At 36.1% G+C, this 22,068-nt stretch overlaps 4 protein-coding genes across 4 annotated transcripts; all 4 read right to left on the reverse strand.

Moving 5' to 3' along the window:
- Positions 1–2,614: 2,614 nt before the first annotated feature.
- SUF4 (zinc finger (C2H2 type) family protein) lies at positions 2,615–7,688 on the reverse strand. The gene is made up of 7 exons (XM_021944710.2): positions 7,325–7,688; positions 6,284–6,384; positions 5,546–5,672; positions 5,037–5,404; positions 3,959–4,113; positions 3,819–3,872; positions 2,615–3,093 (listed from the first exon to the last, which is right to left on the reverse strand). The coding sequence occupies exons 1-7, from the start codon at positions 7,516–7,518 to the stop codon at positions 3,022–3,024; spliced, it is 1,071 nt and encodes a 356-aa protein (XP_021800402.1). The 5' UTR covers positions 7,519–7,688; the 3' UTR covers positions 2,615–3,021.
- A 737-nt stretch (positions 7,689–8,425) lies between these two features.
- On the reverse strand, positions 8,426–11,760 carry LOC110744725 (uncharacterized). Its single transcript, XM_021944712.2, has 3 exons — positions 11,524–11,760; positions 10,602–10,711; positions 8,426–8,883 (listed from the first exon to the last, which is right to left on the reverse strand). The coding sequence occupies exons 2-3, from the start codon at positions 10,696–10,698 to the stop codon at positions 8,663–8,665; spliced, it is 318 nt and encodes a 105-aa protein (XP_021800404.1). The 5' UTR covers positions 10,699–10,711; positions 11,524–11,760; the 3' UTR covers positions 8,426–8,662.
- Positions 11,761–13,034: 1,274 nt separating this feature from the next.
- On the reverse strand, positions 13,035–15,375 carry LOC110748720 (zinc transporter 1-like). Its single transcript, XM_021948666.2, has 3 exons — positions 14,629–15,375; positions 14,065–14,214; positions 13,035–13,492 (listed from the first exon to the last, which is right to left on the reverse strand). The coding sequence occupies exons 1-3, from the start codon at positions 15,238–15,240 to the stop codon at positions 13,187–13,189; spliced, it is 1,068 nt and encodes a 355-aa protein (XP_021804358.1). The 5' UTR covers positions 15,241–15,375; the 3' UTR covers positions 13,035–13,186.
- A 3,605-nt stretch (positions 15,376–18,980) lies between these two features.
- On the reverse strand, positions 18,981–20,928 carry LOC148295203 (zinc transporter 5-like). Its single transcript, XM_088252216.1, has 3 exons — positions 20,060–20,928; positions 19,806–19,955; positions 18,981–19,459 (listed from the first exon to the last, which is right to left on the reverse strand). The coding sequence occupies exons 1-3, from the start codon at positions 20,654–20,656 to the stop codon at positions 19,145–19,147; spliced, it is 1,062 nt and encodes a 353-aa protein (XP_088108342.1). The 5' UTR covers positions 20,657–20,928; the 3' UTR covers positions 18,981–19,144.
- Positions 20,929–22,068: the final 1,140 nt, after the last annotated feature.

The following is a 22,068-nucleotide window of genomic DNA, read 5'->3' on the forward strand; positions in this document are numbered from 1 at the left end:
TAGATGGGTGTTTACCATAAAACACAACGTTGATGGATCTATCGAGCGATACAAAGTAAGACTTGTGGCAAAAGGGTACACACAAACTTATATTGTGGATTATGAAGAAACCTTTGCACCAGTTGCAAAATTGAACATAGTCAGAGTCTTACTGTCCCTCGCAGCTAATTTGGACTGGTCACTACACCAGTTTGATTTCATGAATGCTTTCCTATATGGAGGACTCACGAAAGAGGTGTATATGGACATTCCTCATGGTTATAATACTACTCAGACTGGAACAATATGCAAATTTTAGAAGGCGTTGTATGGACTGAAAGAGTCACCACGACCATGGTTTGGGCGATTCACCATGGAAATGAAGAACAATGGTTTCCAATAGAGTAACTCAGATCATACTCTGTTCTTGAAACATCATAATGGGAAGATAACAGCTTTAATAATCTATGTTGACGACATGATTATTATTGGGAATGATAAACATGAAATATCTCAGCTACAAGACTATTTGACTATTGAATTTGAGATGAAGAATCTAGGTGGACTCGAATATTTCTTGGAGATTGGGGTGACCTGATCACAACAAGGCATATTTTTCTTTCAAAGAAAATATGTCTTGGACTTGTTGACAGACACAAAAATGCTAGTTGCAAACATGTACACTTCTATTGTTCAGAATCATAATCTTGGAGAGTACCCGGATCAAGTTCCAACTAACAAAGAAAGATACCAAAGGTTAGTGTGAAGATTGATCTACTTGTCTCATACCCCGCCTGACATTGCTTATGCGGTTAGCGTTTTCAGTCAATTTATGCATTCTCCGAGTGAAGGCCACATGAATGCAGTTCTTTGAATACTTAGATATTTGAAGTCTACACCCGAAAAGGACTTATGTTCTCAAAATATGGTCATCTGAATATTGATGGTTACACAGATGCAGATCGAGCAGAAAGTATAACGGATAGGAAATCCACATCCTGTTACTTCACATTTGTGAGAGGTAATTTAGTTATATAGAGGAGCAAGAAATAGAAGGTTGTCGCGTTATCCAGTGCAGAAGCCAAGTTCAGAGGAATGACCAAAAGAATTTGCAAACTCATTTGGTTAAAGAGGTTGCTTACTGAACTTGGGTATAGATCTACATCTATAATGAATCTTTTTTGTGACAACAAGGCTGCAATAGCTATTGCACGGAATCCAGTCCAACATAATCGCACCAAATATGTTGAGGTAGATCGACACTATATCAAACAGAAGCTCAAATTGGCAGATATTTTGACAAAGGCAATTTCTAGTAGAGCGTTCCACAATTCACTCGACCAGTTGGGCATTGGCGACATCTATGCACCAACGTGAGGGGGAGTGTTTCTTTCCTTACACACCAAGAATTCCCATTATAATTATATTTGATTTACTTTAATTCCTGATTTCCTACTGTAAATAGAAATATGAATTTATTATTTATTGGGCCACTAAGGCTCCGTTGTATTATAAATATGACATACTACAAGGAGAAGAATATATAGAAAATTCCCACAAAGAAATATTATCGTATTCGGTTTCATATTTTAGCATAGTTGTCTGGTCTCTGTATCGCATTTTCTGAATACACAAAGAAGTTTTTTTTTCCCCATTTTATTAAAAAAAAAAATTCTATTTTTTGGTGTCCTGAATAGGAAGTGGTCTTCTTCTTCTTCTTCTTTTTTTTTATTTTTTTATTTTTCTTCTTTTCTTATTTTCCTTTGTACTTTTGCTATTGCTAGCACCATGTAAATGCATTTTCAAGATATTAATAATTAGTTTTCTCTTAGGTATAAAAACTTTTGACAATGTGACATTCTAACCTACTCTAATATTTATGTAAAGGAGAGACTCAAACTTGAGGGGAAGGAAATTGACACTATTTTGACTAACTAACCTAATTCACATGTGTGATTATCTGAAGAAAAAAAAAAAGAAAAAAAAACCTTAACTTACATATGCAAAATTAAGCTATGATGGGACGAGGAACACATGAGTACAAGTGCTATTACCCAAGAATGGAAGGACATAGACTTAGTGCACCATATGCAAAACAAATTCAACAAAAAGAGTATTTGAAACAAAGTTTCAAATGAAGAATAGGATCTAATTTGAGGCATTAGCTTGAGCACTAATCTTATGATTAGAACTGTCTATATATGTTAAATTTTCTCTAAGCTTTGTCGAAGATCGATTAAACTGACCATAGAGAACCTTTGTACACAACCAATGTGTTACTATTGTGATGGGATTGCTGGCCATAGCTAGAATATTTATCCGAAGTACTACTTGAATGACGAAAAATATATGAACATGACGAATTTCTATTTTCCATATTTTAGGAGGTGTAATATTTATATACAAAATACGTCATCACGTTGATCGACTGCAACACAACACCATGCAAAAGCAAATTTTTGCAAATTGTAGCTCTGGTATTCGTAGATGGAGTAGTTGCTCTACAGTGCTCGTAAAAGAAACAGTCCCAAAGCTAGACCAGTATTGGAGCGTGCTTGGATTCAAGCCCTTCTCAGTTTTATTTATTTATTTATTTATTTTTAAATTTAACTCTTGGGACTAATTTGTCACAATAAGCAACATAACAGCATCATCATCAATAAACAACAATCAAGTTACTATTCACATTTGAAATATAGAACTAGAATACTATTGAATCACTGGGGAAGTAAATGAAATCCTTCAAATGAACATATCCTAAAAGGTTTACATCAAAATCTATGGGAGCAAGCGAAAGGGAAAATGGAAAAAAGAATATCATAACTTAAAATAATTTTCCCTTCCACCTCACATTCTTGCAAAGAATACAACACAAAGGTATGACTGGTTTTACTTGCAAGACAAACCAAAGAACCCGCCTTGCTCATCAAATAAACTAGGCGAAACATGGACCACACATCAGCATGACATTCCAAGGTCCATACATCAGCGTGAGATTCCAACAGTGCATACAATGCCATTGGCCCATCGCTGCTATTTGATCTAAAATGCCATCCGGCCAGCGAGCCGGCTCTCCAAAATCCTTCTGTCTATGGCTGCATCAATTGAACTCATCTGGAAAATAAAACAGCAATAAGATAATCAGAGAGGAACCGGGGGCATCATTCACTTGGTCAAGCAAGATAAGTAAATTGGTCCTATCCAAAGATACCAAACTTTGTGAAAGAAGCTGACCTGTGCCAAGTCTGGTTTCACTGTTCAATAATAAAGTAATGTTGCTACAATTAAACAAAAATCTGTTGGGCTTGATCTTGTTTCACTCAAATCCCCACGCCCCAAAAGAAAGCATAGGGAGAGTGAATAACAACAGATAAATCCAAATTTTAAAAGAACAAATACATAGATTCCGTACTTAACTGAGTACGATGCTAGGTAGAAGAATCCTTGAGCCCATTGCAGCAAGCTTGTCAAAATTGTAATTACTAACTAACAGCAAAAATAATGTAAATACCTACTTGAACCTTTTGATGCAGTTGCGTGGAAACCCGAGAAATGGCAGTTTAAACAAAACAGCATGCCCATCAACCAAGGGTTGGAAAGCAGAAAGATGGAGGACTAAAAGGTTCACATGTTCTTTGCTAAAATTTTCTTTTCAAAAGAAAAAAGTTCAAATTCATACAGTATATGCCTCTCTAAACAGGAAAAATTGGTAAACAAGCCAATCTGAAAAGACAACATAAAGCCTACCTCCTTTTCCAAACCAAAAAAAAAAAACATAAAGCCTACCTATCTGGTTAGAGCAATCCAACTCCGTAAATTAAAGAGGTAGTATGACTTACCTGGCTAGTTTCATCATGCACCTGATACTTCACTAAGGACATTCTTCTTTCCTCCTGCAAGTAAGTCAACTGAACCAGTTAGCCACAACACTAGCAAAAAAGAAACCTAATTAGCATTGTGTAAACTAGAAATGACTTACCATGGACATAGCCTCATCATCCCAAACCAGATACACCTCATTAGCGGCTGGCTGAGGAGCAGGAGCTTTGTTTGCAATTACAGGGGGTGGTCCAATTGATGGACCACCAGTATTTGGACCAGATGCATAAGAGTGTGAATTAATTAAGGTCCCACCTGTAGCAATTAAATGCAAGGGAGATATCAGGTTCACAAGCCTTGCACACATGAAATCAACAATCCCAAGGCATCAACTAGGACAGAAGAGCTATATTTTTAGCAATGTGGGCAGTTTTCATTATTGTAAAGGGCAAACACATAAGGCTTATCATACCAGAACAACTAGTAGCTTAGTTGGTCAAGAAATAAAAACAATTAACAGGATCAATTGGGTGCATAACAAGGAAGATAACAAACTGCCTTTGTAATATATCAAATACACATAAGCCTGCAAAGTACAAATTAAGCTGTTGATGGCAAATCCAAATTTGAAGTTGATCAATTCCCAAAACAGTACTCTGTAGTATAATCTCAAAAGGTGACTTGAACCATAAATAACAAGAGAAAATTCCCAAAGCATCTATTACTTATTTTATCATACATAAGGAAAGCATGATCTGAAAGCAAGAAAATACCATTTTTGTTAAAATCTATGATTAGAATACAGCTTTGACTCCATACTGTTACGAAAGAAAAAAACAAAATTTTGAGAGACTTTAAATTAGCCAAAGCATAGACAAGGGAAGGGCATAAGATTACCACAAAAAACATTTGACAAGACAGACAGTTATATACAATAGAATGTTACACATATTAAATCACTCCAAATTTAAAAAAAAAAAAATTAAAGTACAGTTACCACCAACATATACAAAAAGGAGGGGATACCAGATAAATTACAGCATCATGCCTACTTAAAACACCCATATTATGAGCTACAAGTTTCAATTTTGGAAAATTTTGAAATACCAAATTGAATTACTTCTAAAAAACAAAAATTTACACACAAAAATCGTATCTGAAAGACCATTAAGCAAATAAAACATAGGACATCAAACCTGAAATGCTTAGATAACTACTTGTTATGAAAGTTTTCGCACCTTGATGTGCATCTGTTGAGCCTTTAAGTTCAGCTGGAGAATTTGAGAGAATACTAGTTGAAAGCATAGGAGCTGAAAAGGGAGAACTTTGAGTTGGTACATTATTTATACCAACAACAGGAAACAGAGGTTGTGATACAGGAACAGGAGGCATGGATGTAGGAAGTCCAGGTGGAGTTATATGTGATGGCAGATGTGCAGGGGTTGATGATGGTGGGGGTGGCCTCACATTCTGCACAGGAAACAATGGCTGCGGCACATAACCCAATGAGGAAGGAGGAGGAATTGAGACTGAGGGAAGTTGTGGAAACCATGGCTGGGGACGAGGTTGCCAAGCATTTGGAGGCATTGGAACTGCAGGACTGTAACTGGTGCAAACAAAAACCAAAGAAACATACAGATAAGTTGTTTACGTAAATGGTAATCAGTATGTAACACAGAAAATAGAGTTTTCAAATTTCACAAAGCTGCTTGCGGAGGATATGCAAGAAACCTCACAGAAAACATACATTGGCCGGATTGCACCCAAAGCTGGTTGGGGAGGATATCCAATCCCCATCGAACCTGGTACCATACCACCAACAAACTGGGTTGACGGGATGTCCACTTTAGCTACTTTTGATGGAGCGTCCTCATCTGCAAATATATTTAAACTTAACTTATATGATTAATGCTATAACTTCAAGAGGACATGAAATGAACAACACAAAATGATAGGTACTGTACACTTTTTGTTGGTTCAATTAGTCTTTAAGACAAACCACGACAAAACATTTCATACAGAATTCTTATGCACAGATTAGGACATCCGAATGAGTGTGTACTTGCATGAGTTTATATGTGGATGCATTCTCTTGCAAGTAAATTGGTTCAACCATGAAAACAGGAGAATTTCAACATGTTAAAAATTTCCAACTGGACCAAATACAATCATCAAAGCTTTTATACCCAAATAACTATTACATGGATGTTGCTATGAACACTCCAATAGCTCACCTTATTTAATACATTATACTATTCAAGGAAATTTGATTCAAATGGGTTGGTTTATGTATATTTGCATGTACCAGCACATCCAGGTGAAACTTAATGTGAATCAAACCCAAAGAAGGCATAAAACAGTTCAATTTAATCATTTAAATAAAATAAAAATTTAACCATCACCAAATATCAACGGGGATAACATAACCTAAACATAAAATAAGAAAATTCTCTGGATAAACATCATATTTGTAAGGATCCTTCACCTTCCTCTCCATAATGTGCAGCCAAGACGTCAGGTGGGATTCCTTGCATCCCATATATTTCAATATCCGTCGACTCTCTTCCAGTCTTTGCATTGGGAACTCTGTAAAACATAGTTTTTCCAGTTTGAGTATCAGTAGTGAAAAAGAAAATCAGGGTAAGGAATTATATTGAGGCACAGTTCAAATATATTGAACAAATTGCAATGGCCATTTATAATAGCTCATTTAAATGATCAAGTGAAATAGTTTAATCACAAACAATGAGCAACTACAAGCATCTACGATAATGTTCTCATGTCTGAGTTAGAAAACTTGAAACCGGGTTTTTGAATATGGGTTGTTCTTTTGTATTAATGACAAATTGGTTAGAGTTCAAAAAGAAATGAATTAACATTTACTTTTTGAATACAGTGGACAAAGTCCGAGTTTATCATCAGCACATAGGTATGTGCATAAAGTTCCTCTTACAGTTATATGAGTAAAAGGTTAATACAATACATTAACTTCCTGAGGTTCAGGGGCCCTCTCTTTATTAAGAAGCGTGCCTCATATGCAAACGCATTGACATTTCAGTATATCCCAACATCATAAAAACCAATTTATAGTAACCGCCGCATTGTTTCCTGGAATCCAAATTCTACTAAACTTCCATCAAATACCTACAGCTTGAATTTGCTCGAAAATCAAGATAGCCTATCAATGCCATTGACCATTAAACTTTTGCCTATGCAGCTAACATAAAAACTTTAATCTCAAATTATTTTGCCAGCAAAAAAATTCTTCACAAATCGTTTTTTTAATAAAAAAAAAGAAGTTGTTTTATCTAAAGCCCATTAGAAAGATGCACCAACTGACCAAACTATGATTTTTTTAAGGATGAAGATCATATTTTTACATAGCAAAAATAAAAACAATGAAGATCATAGTTATATATAGCAAACATAAAACTGATCAATATCGTATTATCATATAGTAAAGTCAGCTATGAAAGAACGTAAAAATTAGGGTTCAAATAATTGGGGAAAGTACAGAAGTCAATACTTGGTGACGCTCTCTTTGTGGACCTGGAGGACATGAATGGCCATGCCACCAGCGGTTGATAACTTCTTGTGGCAGACATGGCACTTGAAGTGCTTAGCTTTCTGGTGCTGCACCAGTATCTTCTCATCGTCAAATTCTCTATCACAGTAGTAGCACCAAACCTTCGACGAAACCCTCTTCTTCTTCCTACCCATTTGTCCTTCCTCTTTGCCCTCCTTCTACGGGTCTTCTTGTTGTGTTTCTTGTTGTCCCTCTCTCTCTCTCTCTCTCTCTCTCTCTCTCTCTCTCTCTGAGCCTTCGATTCGGTATTTGGGTTTTTGGAGGTTTCCCTTCTGTGGTCTGTGGGTTCTTTTATTTCATGTCTTTGTATTTGTAGCCTATTTTTATAATCTTATATAATAAAAATGGGTTGAAAATTGGGGCTAGGGCTTTTCCTAGTCCTAATTGATGTAGCAGATTGCAAATTGACCTAGTTGATAGTTGGGTTGACCTGAGCTGAGGCCCAACCAACAATTGACGAAGATTAGTTTTTATTTTATTTATTTATAATCTTTTTTAGTACAAGCAATGGGAGAGAGAGATTTACACAAATATTCATTGGATACCAAGGAGTTTACACAAATTGACCCAACTTAATTAAGTTGGGAAACGTTGCTTCCTATTAATGATTATATAGCATTACTCTCCTTATCTCTCTAACGTATAAAACTGTCGCACAATATTAGTAATCTATATGTTGTAACATGATAAGACGACAAGTTTATACTTTCGGTTGAAATATCAATAAATATACACGTGTTATAACATATACGGTTAACGTCACATGGAGATGTTGTACACCGAAACATTCCTTCTATCACTCATCACCTATCACTTGAAGAGAGATGGAAAGAGGCCTCTAGCTTGCATTTCTGCCATTTTCGTGTTGGACATATTTCAAAATGATCCATTGTCATGCTTTCAAGGAGGAGATTTAACGTGAGATGTATGGTAGGCCTAAAGTTAGGTTACACATAAAAGCAATCTCAATTAGTTGTAGACTTGCAGCCTAAATATATGAGAGTTCAATCGCTTTGAGTCAAAAAGTAAGTGCAGCCATGATTTTCCTCAAACACTAAAATTTATCTGAAAAATAAGGGGTGAAGAATGCATCCACAGTGGCAAGTTCCAGAAAGGAGCTTGTGATAGCAAAATCACATCATCAATAGCAGCTGACAGAAAATGAAAACCAACATACATTAATCAAATGGATTCTTAATCACTATCTATGGTCTGCAGACTGCATGATGCTGTCAAATTTTCAGTGCTTCCGACTGTGGAAATGACAAATGGGATATCCTACTCTTCTTTCTTGGAGGATTGGGAAGAGCTATCAGCTTCACCTATAGGCTGGCTTACACTAGCTTTGGCCTCAGCAAGAAATGCAGGATCAGGCTTATGTTTGTCAGAAGGTTCCTTCATCGCCATATATATATAAAATGCAATAACTATGTTGACAGATATAACAGCAAGGAATCCACTCAACAATGTGAGTGAATAGGGAGACATGTCGCTTGCACCTGTTTCACATGAAGAACACGCTCAGATAATCCAAGAGGAAAACCTAGGAAAGTAACTCTATAAAGCTCCCTTCCTAAATCCTTGCAAAAAATTATCACATAGTAAGGCAAGTTACAAGATCAAAGTTTTTTGATTTAATCAGACATTCACTTGCATGATTGTGATAAGGGCATGTTGGCTGTGCAATTTGGTGATACAAACACAAGCGCCTATGTTTTCTTCAGAAATTTCCTACAACCATAGTACTTTGCACAAGATTACCCATACTACCCACAGGAATACCGATGGCCTCTAGGCTCTAGATAACATTTTACCTACAGCTGGAAATCCAACAGTAGCCAAAAAAAGAAGTAATAATCTTAAGATAGTCGATACATGTAATGGCAAGTTGAGTAATTTTCTTTTGATAAGAAACAAAACTTAAATAGTGAAAGCTCAAGTTGAGTACTACTAAGATGATGCCATTGATTTGTTTCAAAATTTTCATATCCCGAGCGGTCTCAATTTTAAGTGGTAGGGTATTCTGAAAATTAAAAGATGACATAAATGGTTTATAATTGTTCCCATGGATCTTGCTGTGGATCTTTTCATGTTACTGGGCTGTACTTATGCTTCTAACCTCTTTTTAGCTTGGCTTTACTAGTCTCTGATCTTGAGGTCAAAGTCCCATTAAGATTACTAGTTCGAGAAGCTTAGATATAACTCTTTCTGTTTAGTGGAGAATAGGTTTCAGAGAACATCTTCAGTAGTTTTGAAGTGTTCTTAGAGAATCCATGATGAATTATAGCCTTGCATGTAATTCACATGGGGAAATAGGGAGAGTGCCTAGATTTATCTTCTTCTCCTTTTATTTGATTACTAGGACTCCTGTTTTCACCACTAGCCCTTATTTTCCTCCGATCACCCCACGAGCTCATACTTTGTACACAGCTCTAAACCCCAAATCCTTGTATAGCTTGCTACTAGCACATACTGCAGCTGTTTTCTTAGTTAGGTGGAGACAAAATTCCAATTAGTAAAATCATCGAGCGACTAAAGTTAATCTTATAGTAATCCTGATTCTTCCACCATTCAAATCCCAAAATCAAATTTGTTTCCAAAAGCAAAGCCCACAACGTCAATGCTATCCTACAGCAGTATGGCACCACATCATCTTGGCACTAGTTATACTTTTATTTATTTATTTATTCTGTTACATACCCTAGTTATACTTGGTGATAGGATGCCATCTTTATTCTTGTCAAGCACATTCACTGTAAGGATATTATTATGTAATTATAAAAATAAAAAAACAAAGCTTCTAATCATCAAAACTCTCCTCATGGGAACTTAGAGGTCATTAGTTGGAAGATATTTAAAAGGCTTGATTAAGATGAAAATTCCCATGATCACGACATTAAGAGTGACATGGACAAACTCTAAGGTGATCTAGGATAGGAATGAAATGCAGAATGACATAAATTCAAAATGTGAAATGAGAAATGGTCTGCTTATTTAGAAAGAAAACAAGTAACGCAGACAAAATTATCAAAAAGAGGATTGAAAGTAGATAAATTCATTGTAATATAGCATTAAGAAGGAAAACCCAGCATAACTAGTGCGAGCCTATATTTGTACGAGGGACCTCCAATAAGATGCAGTACTAGTTTTATGACAACCAATTAGACATGAGGACTGAAGATGACAAAAAGCTACAGGATTGGCACAACAGCCTTACCAGGAAGCAAATTATTGTTAAACGCATATAATATCGCCACGGGAGTTATCCACATAAACAATGACGCGGTAACAAACTTTTGTATTACTCCTGCCATTGCTATCTCCAATCTACAGAATGAAGAACAAAATAATCAACACCAATAGAAAAATAAATCACGAGGAGTATTAGGGCCACAAACAAACATGAGAGGGAGATATCATAATCGATGATACAATGGACTTTCTAGAATTGTTAACACAAGCAAGTGATGAGTAGGTTAACACATTTTGCTGTAAAAGACTACCGATAAGTCTTGTAAACATGCACTGGGCCAGAGATGTAACTAATGGGCTATAACCATAGTTCATTGGCATCATTGCTAACACTTAGCCTATGCACATGAATTTCCTCAAAGTCAGTATAAATGACTGAAACCCATGATAAAGTCACAGCTATTATGTTTAGTGATCATAAGTTCATCGGAACAAATAATTATATCAAATACCCATACAAACAAAGGAAATACATCATAAATTCATTGGAACAAATAATTATATCAAATTCCCATACACAGAAAGAAAATTCCAACTTAAGTCATAACAATTGCATACATGAGGGAACAAAGTGGGCTTTCCTGTGAACAAAGACACTAAATTCTCCTTGGGATACTTCTATGCAATGCTTAAGTGAAGTATGAACTACTTGGTTTTTACTGAGATATGGTGTACCACTTGAAAGCAATCTCATATTCAAATAAAGACCAAAACTTTTCAGATGCAACCAATCAACAAACAATCATCTTTGAACAAAAATACTAAATTTCAAAGTCACCTGTGAATAAAGACACTAAATTTCAATGACCCAATCTCGCATAGACATTTAATCAAACACTTTGAGCGCATACTTAAGCCAGAAAAGAATGGACTGAGTAAGAGCATACCCAACTGAGAGTATTGGATCGGTAGATTGAGCCGCCAAGAAAGGACTTGACTAATCACTGTTAGCTTGCCTGTCCTGTTCAACAATCCAATCCCTTCTGATACAGAAATTGCATATTCCCTGTGGGGACATAAAATAGTTCCGACTCCGAAGACAAATAACTCAGAAGCAAAGCTTGTTCTTTTGGTGCTGGAAATTCATAAGCAAAGCTTCAACACAAGAGACTTGCCGTCGTTTTACTTCTGGGATGCCAAACCCAAGAGAGATAATTTTGGCAGTGGGCCCTCCATGATCAGATCTAAAGCCCAACAGGCCCAACACCGTTCACATTATACAATTTTGTTTTTTTCTTTTTACATGATTTTTTTTTTCTTTTTGAGTCAACTTTTGCTTTCTCTCTTTTAAGGAATATTTTGAGTTCAACCCCCCTGTATGTTACATCACTGTTTTTAGTTATATGTCTGTAAATATAGAACTGTATTCTAATTGTAGAAAGCATAATAATAATTGAAATAGAAAGAATTATTACGAATATGAAAATTGCGCAATTCTTAGGCACATTCATAACCATTCATAGCGTTGAAATAAAATCAACATGACAACATGATTTGATAATGGCTTCACTATGAAGCAGCCACAAGTATAGTGTGCAGATAACGCCACTTTCTTTTAGACTAGACTTGATGTGAAAATTGAATAGTATCTACAAATGGGATTGACTCAAAGATGGTACATCTACCCAATTTTCCACCAAACTAATTGGTACGATGTTAGTGTTGAATGTATAACTTTGTGAGATTTCTTATCATCGTAATATGTTTTCGAACAAATAAATTCGCGTTTTTTATTCTTTGCAACTAGCTTTTATTTTACTGATACACCTCTACTTAATGATAGAAGAGGTCTCAAGTTCGAATCTCCCTTTTCATGTTGATAAAAAACAATGCCAATATAGGAGAAAAATTTACGTGAAATGAGGGCAATTTGTTCCTACTTGTAGTGGTGAGTGTGTTCATTGGTATTTTGGAACATGTCTTCCCAATATCTTTTAACTCTCAACATTTCAAAACTGAATTATGACATATATCTCATGTTATTTCTTTAAGATATGATCGTTATATTCATTCCATGTTTTTTACACTTTTCTATGGGTGGAAGAATTAGGGCCCGTTTGGTAACGTTTTAAGAGATTGTTTTTATTTTCAGAGAACAAAAATGAGGCAAAAACATGTTCGGTGGCCCAAAACATAAAACAAGTTCATGTGTACTTGTAGAAAACGGAAAAAAGTTGTTTTCATTCTCGTGGAAAACATTTTCATAAAAATAACTCACATATTATTATTTCAAATTGTACTACCAGACACGTTTTCATTATTTTTGTTTTCTAAAGATGTTTTCTAATTAATCTACCAAACGCATTTTCATTTCCTGAAAATGCAAATTCGTTTTCTTGTTTTCATTCTCTGAAAATATTCTCAGAAAACGTTACCAAACGGGCCTTGCACAGACACATTTACGAAATTTCCACTAGACATTTCAAGATGAAAGTAAACAGAGAGAAACCTAAAAACAAAACAAAACACACACAAAAGAGCAATGCCTAAGAAGGATCTTGCTCGATAAACCTATGTACCATACATCTAGCCCTCATTGCATTGAAGCATTTAGGCCCATTTGGCCAAGAGTGACATACAGCCAGAACCCAAAAGAAGTGAAATATTAGCCCCAAGCTGGATCCTTAAATTGCCTTGCATTCTAGGGTTCATGAAATCTGCTGCTAGAAGGTCAACCAGAGCCATGTATATTAGAATCCCAGCTGAAGCAGAGTTGAAAACCCCTTCCACAATCAGAGCAGTTGGGCTGCTCTCATTGTAAATGTTTGATATTCCCATTCCAACACCAATTCCAATTGGGGTGGTGAGGGAGAAGAAAAGCACCATGGTTGCAATGGCCCTGGACTTGAATTTGGCCTGCACAAACAATTGAAGCAACTCACATAAAATTGTATGAAAATAGAAAGAAGATTTATAACCTAAACTCACAACCCTAAAATGTTTTGGGATTGAAACACTTGTGGAACTTGGAACCTCATGGTGAAGAAAAGACACATTAACACAGCTTAATTACCCTAACCCTAGAAAAATGAAAGTTGACTTTCAACAAAATGCTGCACTGAACTGATCTGAGACTGTCCCAATAGTGAACCATGCAATCCGTACTGTACAAATGAAATGAAGACACATATGGTGGTGGAATGCAATGGAGTCATTGGACCCTACAAATACGCATGATCTCTAAATGGGTACCGAGAAGATTTTGTTAACCCTGTTCATATTGGTAAATGGCAACATCTTAGGGTTAGAAAATGATGAATGTTTCCAAGACTATATGCATTAAAAAATTTATATATTTATTTTATTTGTACATTTTCTTATAACCAAGAAAGTTAGCAGAGTTTGCTTCATATATTTATTTTGTATTTATGGGGTGACTAAATGAGACAATGGAGAAAAGGAAAAATCTTGGAGGAAATTGAAGATACCTGAGAGATGCAGCCACCAAGGCCCATGCCTTCAAAAAATTGATGGAAAGTCAAAGCTGCTACCAGAGGTTTGATTGTTCTGGGACTCTGAGAGGCACCTAAAGATATCCCAATGATGACTGAATGAACCACAATCCCAAGCTCCAGAACCTGTAAAACATTTATACAGGGAATCTACATCATTACGTCAGAAAACTAGAGCAGCAAAAAGAACAGGAAAATGAAATTAACTCACAAAAAGAAAAAAGAAAATTGTAAAATTAAAACAAACTAATGAATGCAGGACCACCATAGTTTGTAACCAATTGAACAAAAGAGTTCTTTGATCAATCAGATAAGAAAATGTTTCAATTCAGCACTCACTGAAGCTTTTTCCTTCTGGGAATAATTTCAAATACCTTTATGCTTGTAAATTGTAATTACAAAGTATAGGAAGTAGTTCATAGGAATGGCAGAGCAAAAAACAGTGGAAACAGGGGAGAAACAGAGTGTGCACCTACCCAACAAACTCCATCACCAAAAAATAGTGAACCATAAACAACTAAAAATACAAGCCAACTCTACCTGTGATATCACTCGATGCCTAATAAGCTCGAAAGATGAAGCTGAATCCTCCGGTAAAATCACGCCGGATCCATGGGCATGACCATGTGTGGCATGAGTATGAACGTGCACATGACCCTCATGCACCCCATGCATCTCCTCATCCTCTTTCACTGGCAGCGCTTTAGTGAAATGTGACCTTCTGTAATAACTAGTGGCAAAGGTATCGATCATCATCGTCCCAATAGCCGAAAGCATTGCAATGAAGCCGGTAAATGGGAAATTCCCCCATGGTGTTTGGCTGAGGCAGGGGTTTGTCAAGCTCTCAAATGCCTCAGGCAAGACATGGATGAACCCTGTTGCTAGAATCACGCCAGCAGCAAAGGCTTTGATCATGAAGAAGATATCGTTTTCGGGGCGTAGAGCTGGGATTTTCTTGCCCAACATTGGGAGAGAGACACCAAGCACACTGGCTATGAGGATTGAACTTATTGCAACTAGCTTGAACTTGAGAACCTTGACATTGTCATGGTGTTGGGTTTCTTTGCTACATGTGCATTCTGCAGAAACCAAAATGGGGACAAACAGAAGAAGAAGAAGAAGAAGAGTGTGAGGTGGAGTGAGCTTTCTCATGGCTTTCAGTGAAAGGGAGAGAGAGAGAGAGTAGAGGAGGGCTTCGAAATTTGATGTGGGATGTGAAGGAGTAAGCCTATTGCTTACTGTATATATATGAGTTGGAGAGTTCAGGAAAAGCAAAGGGGTTGAGGTGAAAATGGCGACATGGAATTCAATCCTATTTGTAAGAAAGGAAAGTGGGGGGTTGCCAAGTGTGTGGTTAATGGAGCCAAATGACGACATTATGTGTTAATGAACAGCTTAAAGGAGGTTAGGACTTTAATTAAGCTTTTAATCTCTTTCCGAACCATGATGATAATGATTCATGACTAAGAAATTTTCTTGGTGTTGGCGAAGAAAAGCAAAGAAGGCAAAAAGCAAAGGGGCACTTGAAAGATTAAATTAGTATCCCATCTTAGAGTGGTTATTAGCCAATGCATGAGCATGAATTCTGTTCAGCTAGGGAAGGAATTTGACTTGCCGTGTGGAGCACCATCAAGCACTAAAAAGGTTTTGAATACGGTAGAGCATTTAACTGATTTGTTAGTTTATTTCTCTAACATTTGAAGTTTTTTTTTTTTTGATTCAGTAATTGTTTAATATGGTAGAGGACTTTGGTTGTAGGAGGTTCTGTACTTGAAATCGAGAGTGAGATTGTACTTAAGAGTTATGTTAGCAACAATCGTCCACACGTTCATGAATGACTGTCAACTGTTGATGTATTATGTAATTCATGTAGATCAAATGCTAACTGATGCACATCCATTAATTCCCACTTATATCAATGGCTCACAACCACACGCCAGTCAACGCATTGTGGAGTTGACGTGCATTGCATGACTGCATGGACCATGTTGGTTACATTTCTTTTGTACCCATACTTCTGTCTAGGTCCAGTGATTTTCTAACATTGATGACCACAATAAGACTGATATTGCTTGGACGATCACTGCATTATAGAGATATTGATTATAACACCAACGAGGAAAAACATGAGTGCATGTCAGTGCCGATGGCATTTCAAAATCTGCTACCATATAAAACAAAGCTTTATGGCTTGTATCAAATACCATACAACAAAAGTATAGCATATAAAATGAAAAAGAACAAGTTCTGTGTTAAATACAAGCAAACTAAACAACTCCCATCCTAGACAAGTAGCACAATAAGTAAACTAAATTGTTATTAAATTGAGAAAAGCTAAGATGGGTATCTAGCCAAAAGGCCTAGAACACAAGGCCATTGGCGGGATCAGATTATGTTTTTTTTGTTTTTTTTTTTTGTGTGGAAGATAACAAATTAGACTTGCTTCGTCTTTTTCCCCCAAAACTGATAATTTTTTTCTTTCTTTCACTTATTATTCTTTATGCTATATGCTGGTTACTTTAGACTAGAAAGAGAGATGAAGAAAACTCAGACTTATTCAATGTCGTAGTAGCTCCACCCATTGTGACCTGACAACTTTACGTTATGCATATACTTCATGGAAGGTCAAGGGCCAAAGATCTAGCTGAATCGTACACACTTATTGCTGTTACATTATTTCCTCTTTCTTCATTTTATACTTTGTTAATTAAAACAGGTTATGGTGACATAAAGCTCAAAAATGAAAGCTAGTTGCAATAAGTTCAATGCTTATAAAGGGCACCAGCCACATAAAGATTGAACTTGTTGCAACTAGCTTGCATTTGAGAGCTTTGGCTTCGTTACGATCCGTGGCATCGAAACTGCATGTGCATATTTCTGCAGAAACCAAGAGATTGGAGGGACGAGAAGAAGAAGAAGAAGATTGTAAAAGATAAAGGAGTGGTATAGAGTGGCCTGGTGTGGCTGTGGCTGTGGCTTATTTAAGCCTATTCCATAGCCTTTGTATTTATATATGTATAGATATGAGTTGGGAGAATTTGGAAAAAGCAAGGGCTAGAGTAAAAATGACGACATGAAATTGAAGTGGGGTTGACAAATGACAAGTGTGCTGTTTAAGCCATTTGATGAGATTATGATAGAATTGTTGTGCTTCTGCTGCATTTTGAACAAAACTTGCCATACAAATTGCAATATAGAGTTATCAGAAAAAGAATTTATCCCATGCAACAAAATAGTACACACTCTGTCTAGATGAAATTGAGAAAGCTGAGAAGCGAAGCTCCTTTGTTTGAGGCAAAAACCCTAGAACATAAGGCCCATGTTGGTGGATCAGATATGTCCACACCAAATGAAATGAAATGAAGCATTTTTGGCAATTAACCAAATTCTTTCACTCTCTTTTTCTTTTTATGTTATATGCTATGTGCTGTTTCCTTAGACGAAAAACAAGACACACAGCCTAGGCTTCAATGCTGTAAAGAGGGAACCCAGATTTACTTGGTCGACTTGATTTTGTATCTTTTTCTCTTCATTTGACTTTGTGACCAAAAACAACTTAGAATGACAATTGGGTCTCAACTTATATCATGAAAGTGAAAAACTAGTGTTTTGCCTTTCATGCAACAAAATCAACTTATAAATGTTATCTTCTTTTCAGATTTCATCTCTTAATCATTTTAAAACTACATTGGATTCACAATTTATTTTGAAGTCTCATAGAGTCTTGTCCTTAATGGGTTAGATTAAAAGCGGGGACGGATGGACGGACATATACAATTACCCATCTTGGAACTGTCCCTGTCTCTGTTTACCTATTCCATTTTATAAATAGGAATATACATATATTTTATAATTATTTTCTGATCTTTTAGTGTTATTGTATGGGTTTTGTGTTCACATTGTGTGTCTTAATGTATGATATGTGCTATACTATGTATTTATGGCCACATCTATGTTTTCGAAAAGAAAAAAAGAAGTTCTATCAAGTCTCTGCCCATCCCATTTAGAGGCAAAGACAGAGATAGGATGACAAACTCGACGCTGCCCTGTTGCCATTCAATGTATATATGCTTCCATTTTGTCCCTGCCCCTTTCCCACCTCCTTTTTCAGCCTAAAATGAAAATATAGTAATTTCAATCAAAAAAAGAAACAAGAATATGAAAGTCATAATTTAATTGGTTCAGAACATAATTCCAATAAAAGTTGGTTGGTGGTCCTACAGATTACAACATATTATTCCTCCTGGAATATATTTCACAACCGGAATTTTAGTTTTTGGACCAGTTTCGTAACACACTCTACTGCCACGAATATCAACCTAAAGATTTTAGAACATATTGTTTGAATAATGAGTAAAAAATAAGCTCATAAACAAAAAGAGATTCCCCCACTTTGGTCGGTCCCAAATGGAGGAGAAAGACTTTCATGACAACACATTTTGCTATTCGGACAATAACGCAGTGACACATAAAATAATTTTTCCACATGTCATTGTGTTATTAGTTAGGAATAGCAAAACAATATTATCTCATTACAAGTAAGTTTTTATACAGATGAAGATAATTTATTATCTTGTAATTGATTCAATTCAAGCAAAGCCCTACAATAAGTCTAATGCCATGCTATTTAAAATCTTGTAATTGATTTTTGGTGCACTTGGAAAGTTCAAAAACCCACATTCTTAAAAATGGATTCAATTTTTTTTTTCATTACATAGCATTTTTTAGGATATTTTCGGCGATAGTATTGACTTGCATACCAATTGTCTCAAATTTGAATCCTCATAGTACATTGATAGTGTGTGTATAAGAAACCCCTCTTCCTTTTTATAATTTAAACTATTGCTTATATTGGAAAAAAAAAACACACACACACATTCTAAAAAAGGATTTTAGTTTGCTTTCTTATCTTTAAAACAAACATATGTCTGCATATTGTTTGCAGTTGAACATGAAACCCCCTTCAAGCCAAAAAGAACATGGACCCCCATGAATTGATTGGGCTGATTTAAATCATGTCGCTGCATATATAAAACCTTAGTAAACTAGAATTTAATTAGGATTCTCCCCACTTGGCCATGAGAGACATAAAACATGCTCCTAAAAGAAGAGTAAAATTAGCACCAAGTTGGAGCTTGGTGTTTCCTAACATTTTGGCATTGTTTATAAAGTCTGCAGCAAGAAGATCAACAAGCGCCATGTAAATGAGAATCCCAGCAGATGCTGATAAGAGAAGCCCTTGAACAATTAGTGCAGTTGGGCTGCTCTTAGTGTAGGTGTTTGATACTGCAATGCCAACAGCTATCCCAGCTGGGGTGGTAAGGGAGAAAAATAGCACCATTGTTGCCATGGTTTTATGCTTGAACTTTGCCTGCACAAATCATAAATGTCCTAGCTTAATTAATTACTATCAGATACAGCCTTAAATTAGTTACATTTTGCCAAATTATTTTTCATTTTCAACTTGAAAAAAATTATTACAGAAAAAAAAAGGAAATAAAGAAAGAAGTGACTACATGATAGTATAATAAAGGAAAAAGGATCAATAAGTTAAAATGTGTCAAATCAATTTACTATATTATTGTGAAGAAAAACAATAATGCACTTGGATTGATTTGGACTAACTTGTTGGAGTTTAGTTTTCTTTTAGGAGCATAGTTCTTTGCTTCTTATTATTTGGTTGACAAACAAATTTGCTTGTTAAGAACTGAGAGTACCTGATAGATGCATCCACCAAGCCCCATGCCCTCAAAGAATTGATGGAAACTCAATGCTGCCACCAAAGGCTTGATTGTGTGAGGGCTTTGACAAGCACCAAGGGAGATCCCAATGATCACTGAATGAACCACAATTCCTAACTCCAAAACCTGCAGTTTTGTAAATTGTATTGCATTATTTCAATCAATTAATCAAGTTCATAGGTGTATAGGAAATTCAGATGTTTTTTCGAAGACAATTTACTTGAAATTACCTGAGATATGATACGATGGCGGATAAGCTCTGACGAATTTGATGGTTCTAACACCAATGCAGAACCATGGACATGACCAGCATGATGTGCCCCATGATCACTCTCTTCATCACCATCAACTGGCTGAGATTTCCTGAGCTCAGACCTCTTATGGTACCCAGTAGCAATAGCTTCCATCATCAGTGTACCAATGGCTGATACCATAGCAACAAAACCTGTAAAGGGAAACCTTCCCCATGGATTTTTACTTAGGCAGGGGCTTGTCAAACTTTCATGAGCATCAGGAAGCACATGAACAAACCCTGTTGCTAAGATCACCCCAGCTGCAAAGGCCTTGATTAGTAGATAAAAGTCCTTATCCGGGTGGAGAATCGACGATATGTTCTTCACCAGAAACGGAAGGCAAACTCCTAGAGCACCAGAAACTAGAACTGAAACTATTGCAACTAGTTTATATCGGAGCACTTCCTTGGATTTGTTTTGATCTTTGCGTTGCTTTTCACATGTGCAGGCTGAAGATGCTAAAATTGGAAGAAGAAGAATAAAAAAGAGGATGGTGATCAAGGAACTGTTTGAATCATATCTGAACTTGATCATTGTATATCATGGAAAGAAGAAAGAAAGAAAACATAAGAAAGAATTGAAGAAACTACGGTGGGAATATTTCCATGCTCATTGCTCATACACAGATTTTTTTTTAAAGTGATCTTTGTGATGCTCATTGCTCACAAAGACAAAGACAATTATTGGTGAGTCAACATAGAAACAGAACAGATGACCTCTAGAGACAGAGAAAGAGGCCAAATGTGTTCTTGGTGCTCGTCAAGTACAAGAGCAAGCAAGGGCCATACATTATTATTCAATCTAACAACCACATAACTAAATTCCAAATTCTGGCACTGATTACTGGAGTAATACAGAAAAGTTCCATTATGTACATAATTAAGAATTAATTATGCTTTTAACTCTATGTGCTACTTAAAAATCAGAATAGACAAAACCAACCTACAAAGGGTATCTGATCCTTTCAGTTTCCATCAGTGTATTGGATGCCCTCCAGCTCTCCAAGGTGAAGCCAAAAACTTGTGAATCCATGGAGAAAGCCCAATAGTACTAGAGAGTAACCCTATCAAACACTTTTTTTTTTTTTTGGGTTGACCTCAAACATGAACTTTCGGTTGCCTCATCAAATTTTGATGAGTCTTTCACTACCTAATTTCCTTTCCATCCCACTCACATTTTGCTTAAACATATTGCTTGTTGATTTATAACTCGACTTTTCCTAGCATATCAAAAGACACGATTTTCTTTTATTTTATTAATAGAGGATTTGGGGATTCGAATTTGAGATTTCTTTCGACGTTCGAAAGAGAAGTATCACTAAACTGTAGTAGTTGAGACACAATCAAGTTAAGAAGGGATGATGTGAGAGATAATGCTAATTTGGTTGTCCCAAATACTTTTATTGTCACATGCTAGCATTCCCCATGACAAAGTTAAGGAATGACACATGCTAGCATTCCCCTTCACTATAATAATGAGAGGTAGATTTTAAAGAGGTTTAAACGTCTTCTCAGAGAGAGAGAGAGAGAGATAAATGTGAGATAAAATGATGGACCAAATGAGAAGGAGAAGATCCATGGAATGAGCTCTCAACTTGTGGGCTTCCAAAGTTGGTTTAGGTTTGATTGGACCAATAACACAAACAGAAACATATTGCAAGACTTGTGGGCTTCCAAAGTGGATACCATTCTAGCGATTTGGAATTTTCAAGAATTGGAAATGAACAAGGATCAGACAATGAATAAGAACGTCATCGATTAATGTTCTTTGCAATTGCTGGGTGAAACACATTGGGAAAAAAAATCTGGAAATTAGCATTGACAAGTCATAAATACCAAACGCGTCCTTAAAGATAATGCAATGAACGTACACCAGGGTTTTGGCCAATTATCAAAAAGGCAAGTCAAAAAGAGAATCGGTGACAATAAGGTCAAGGTCTTCCACCA

This window comes from Prunus avium, chromosome 4 (assembly GCF_965620075.1).
Source record: "Prunus avium chromosome 4, drPruAviu1.hap1.1, whole genome shotgun sequence".
NCBI lineage: Eukaryota > Viridiplantae > Streptophyta > Magnoliopsida > Rosales > Rosaceae > Prunus > Prunus avium.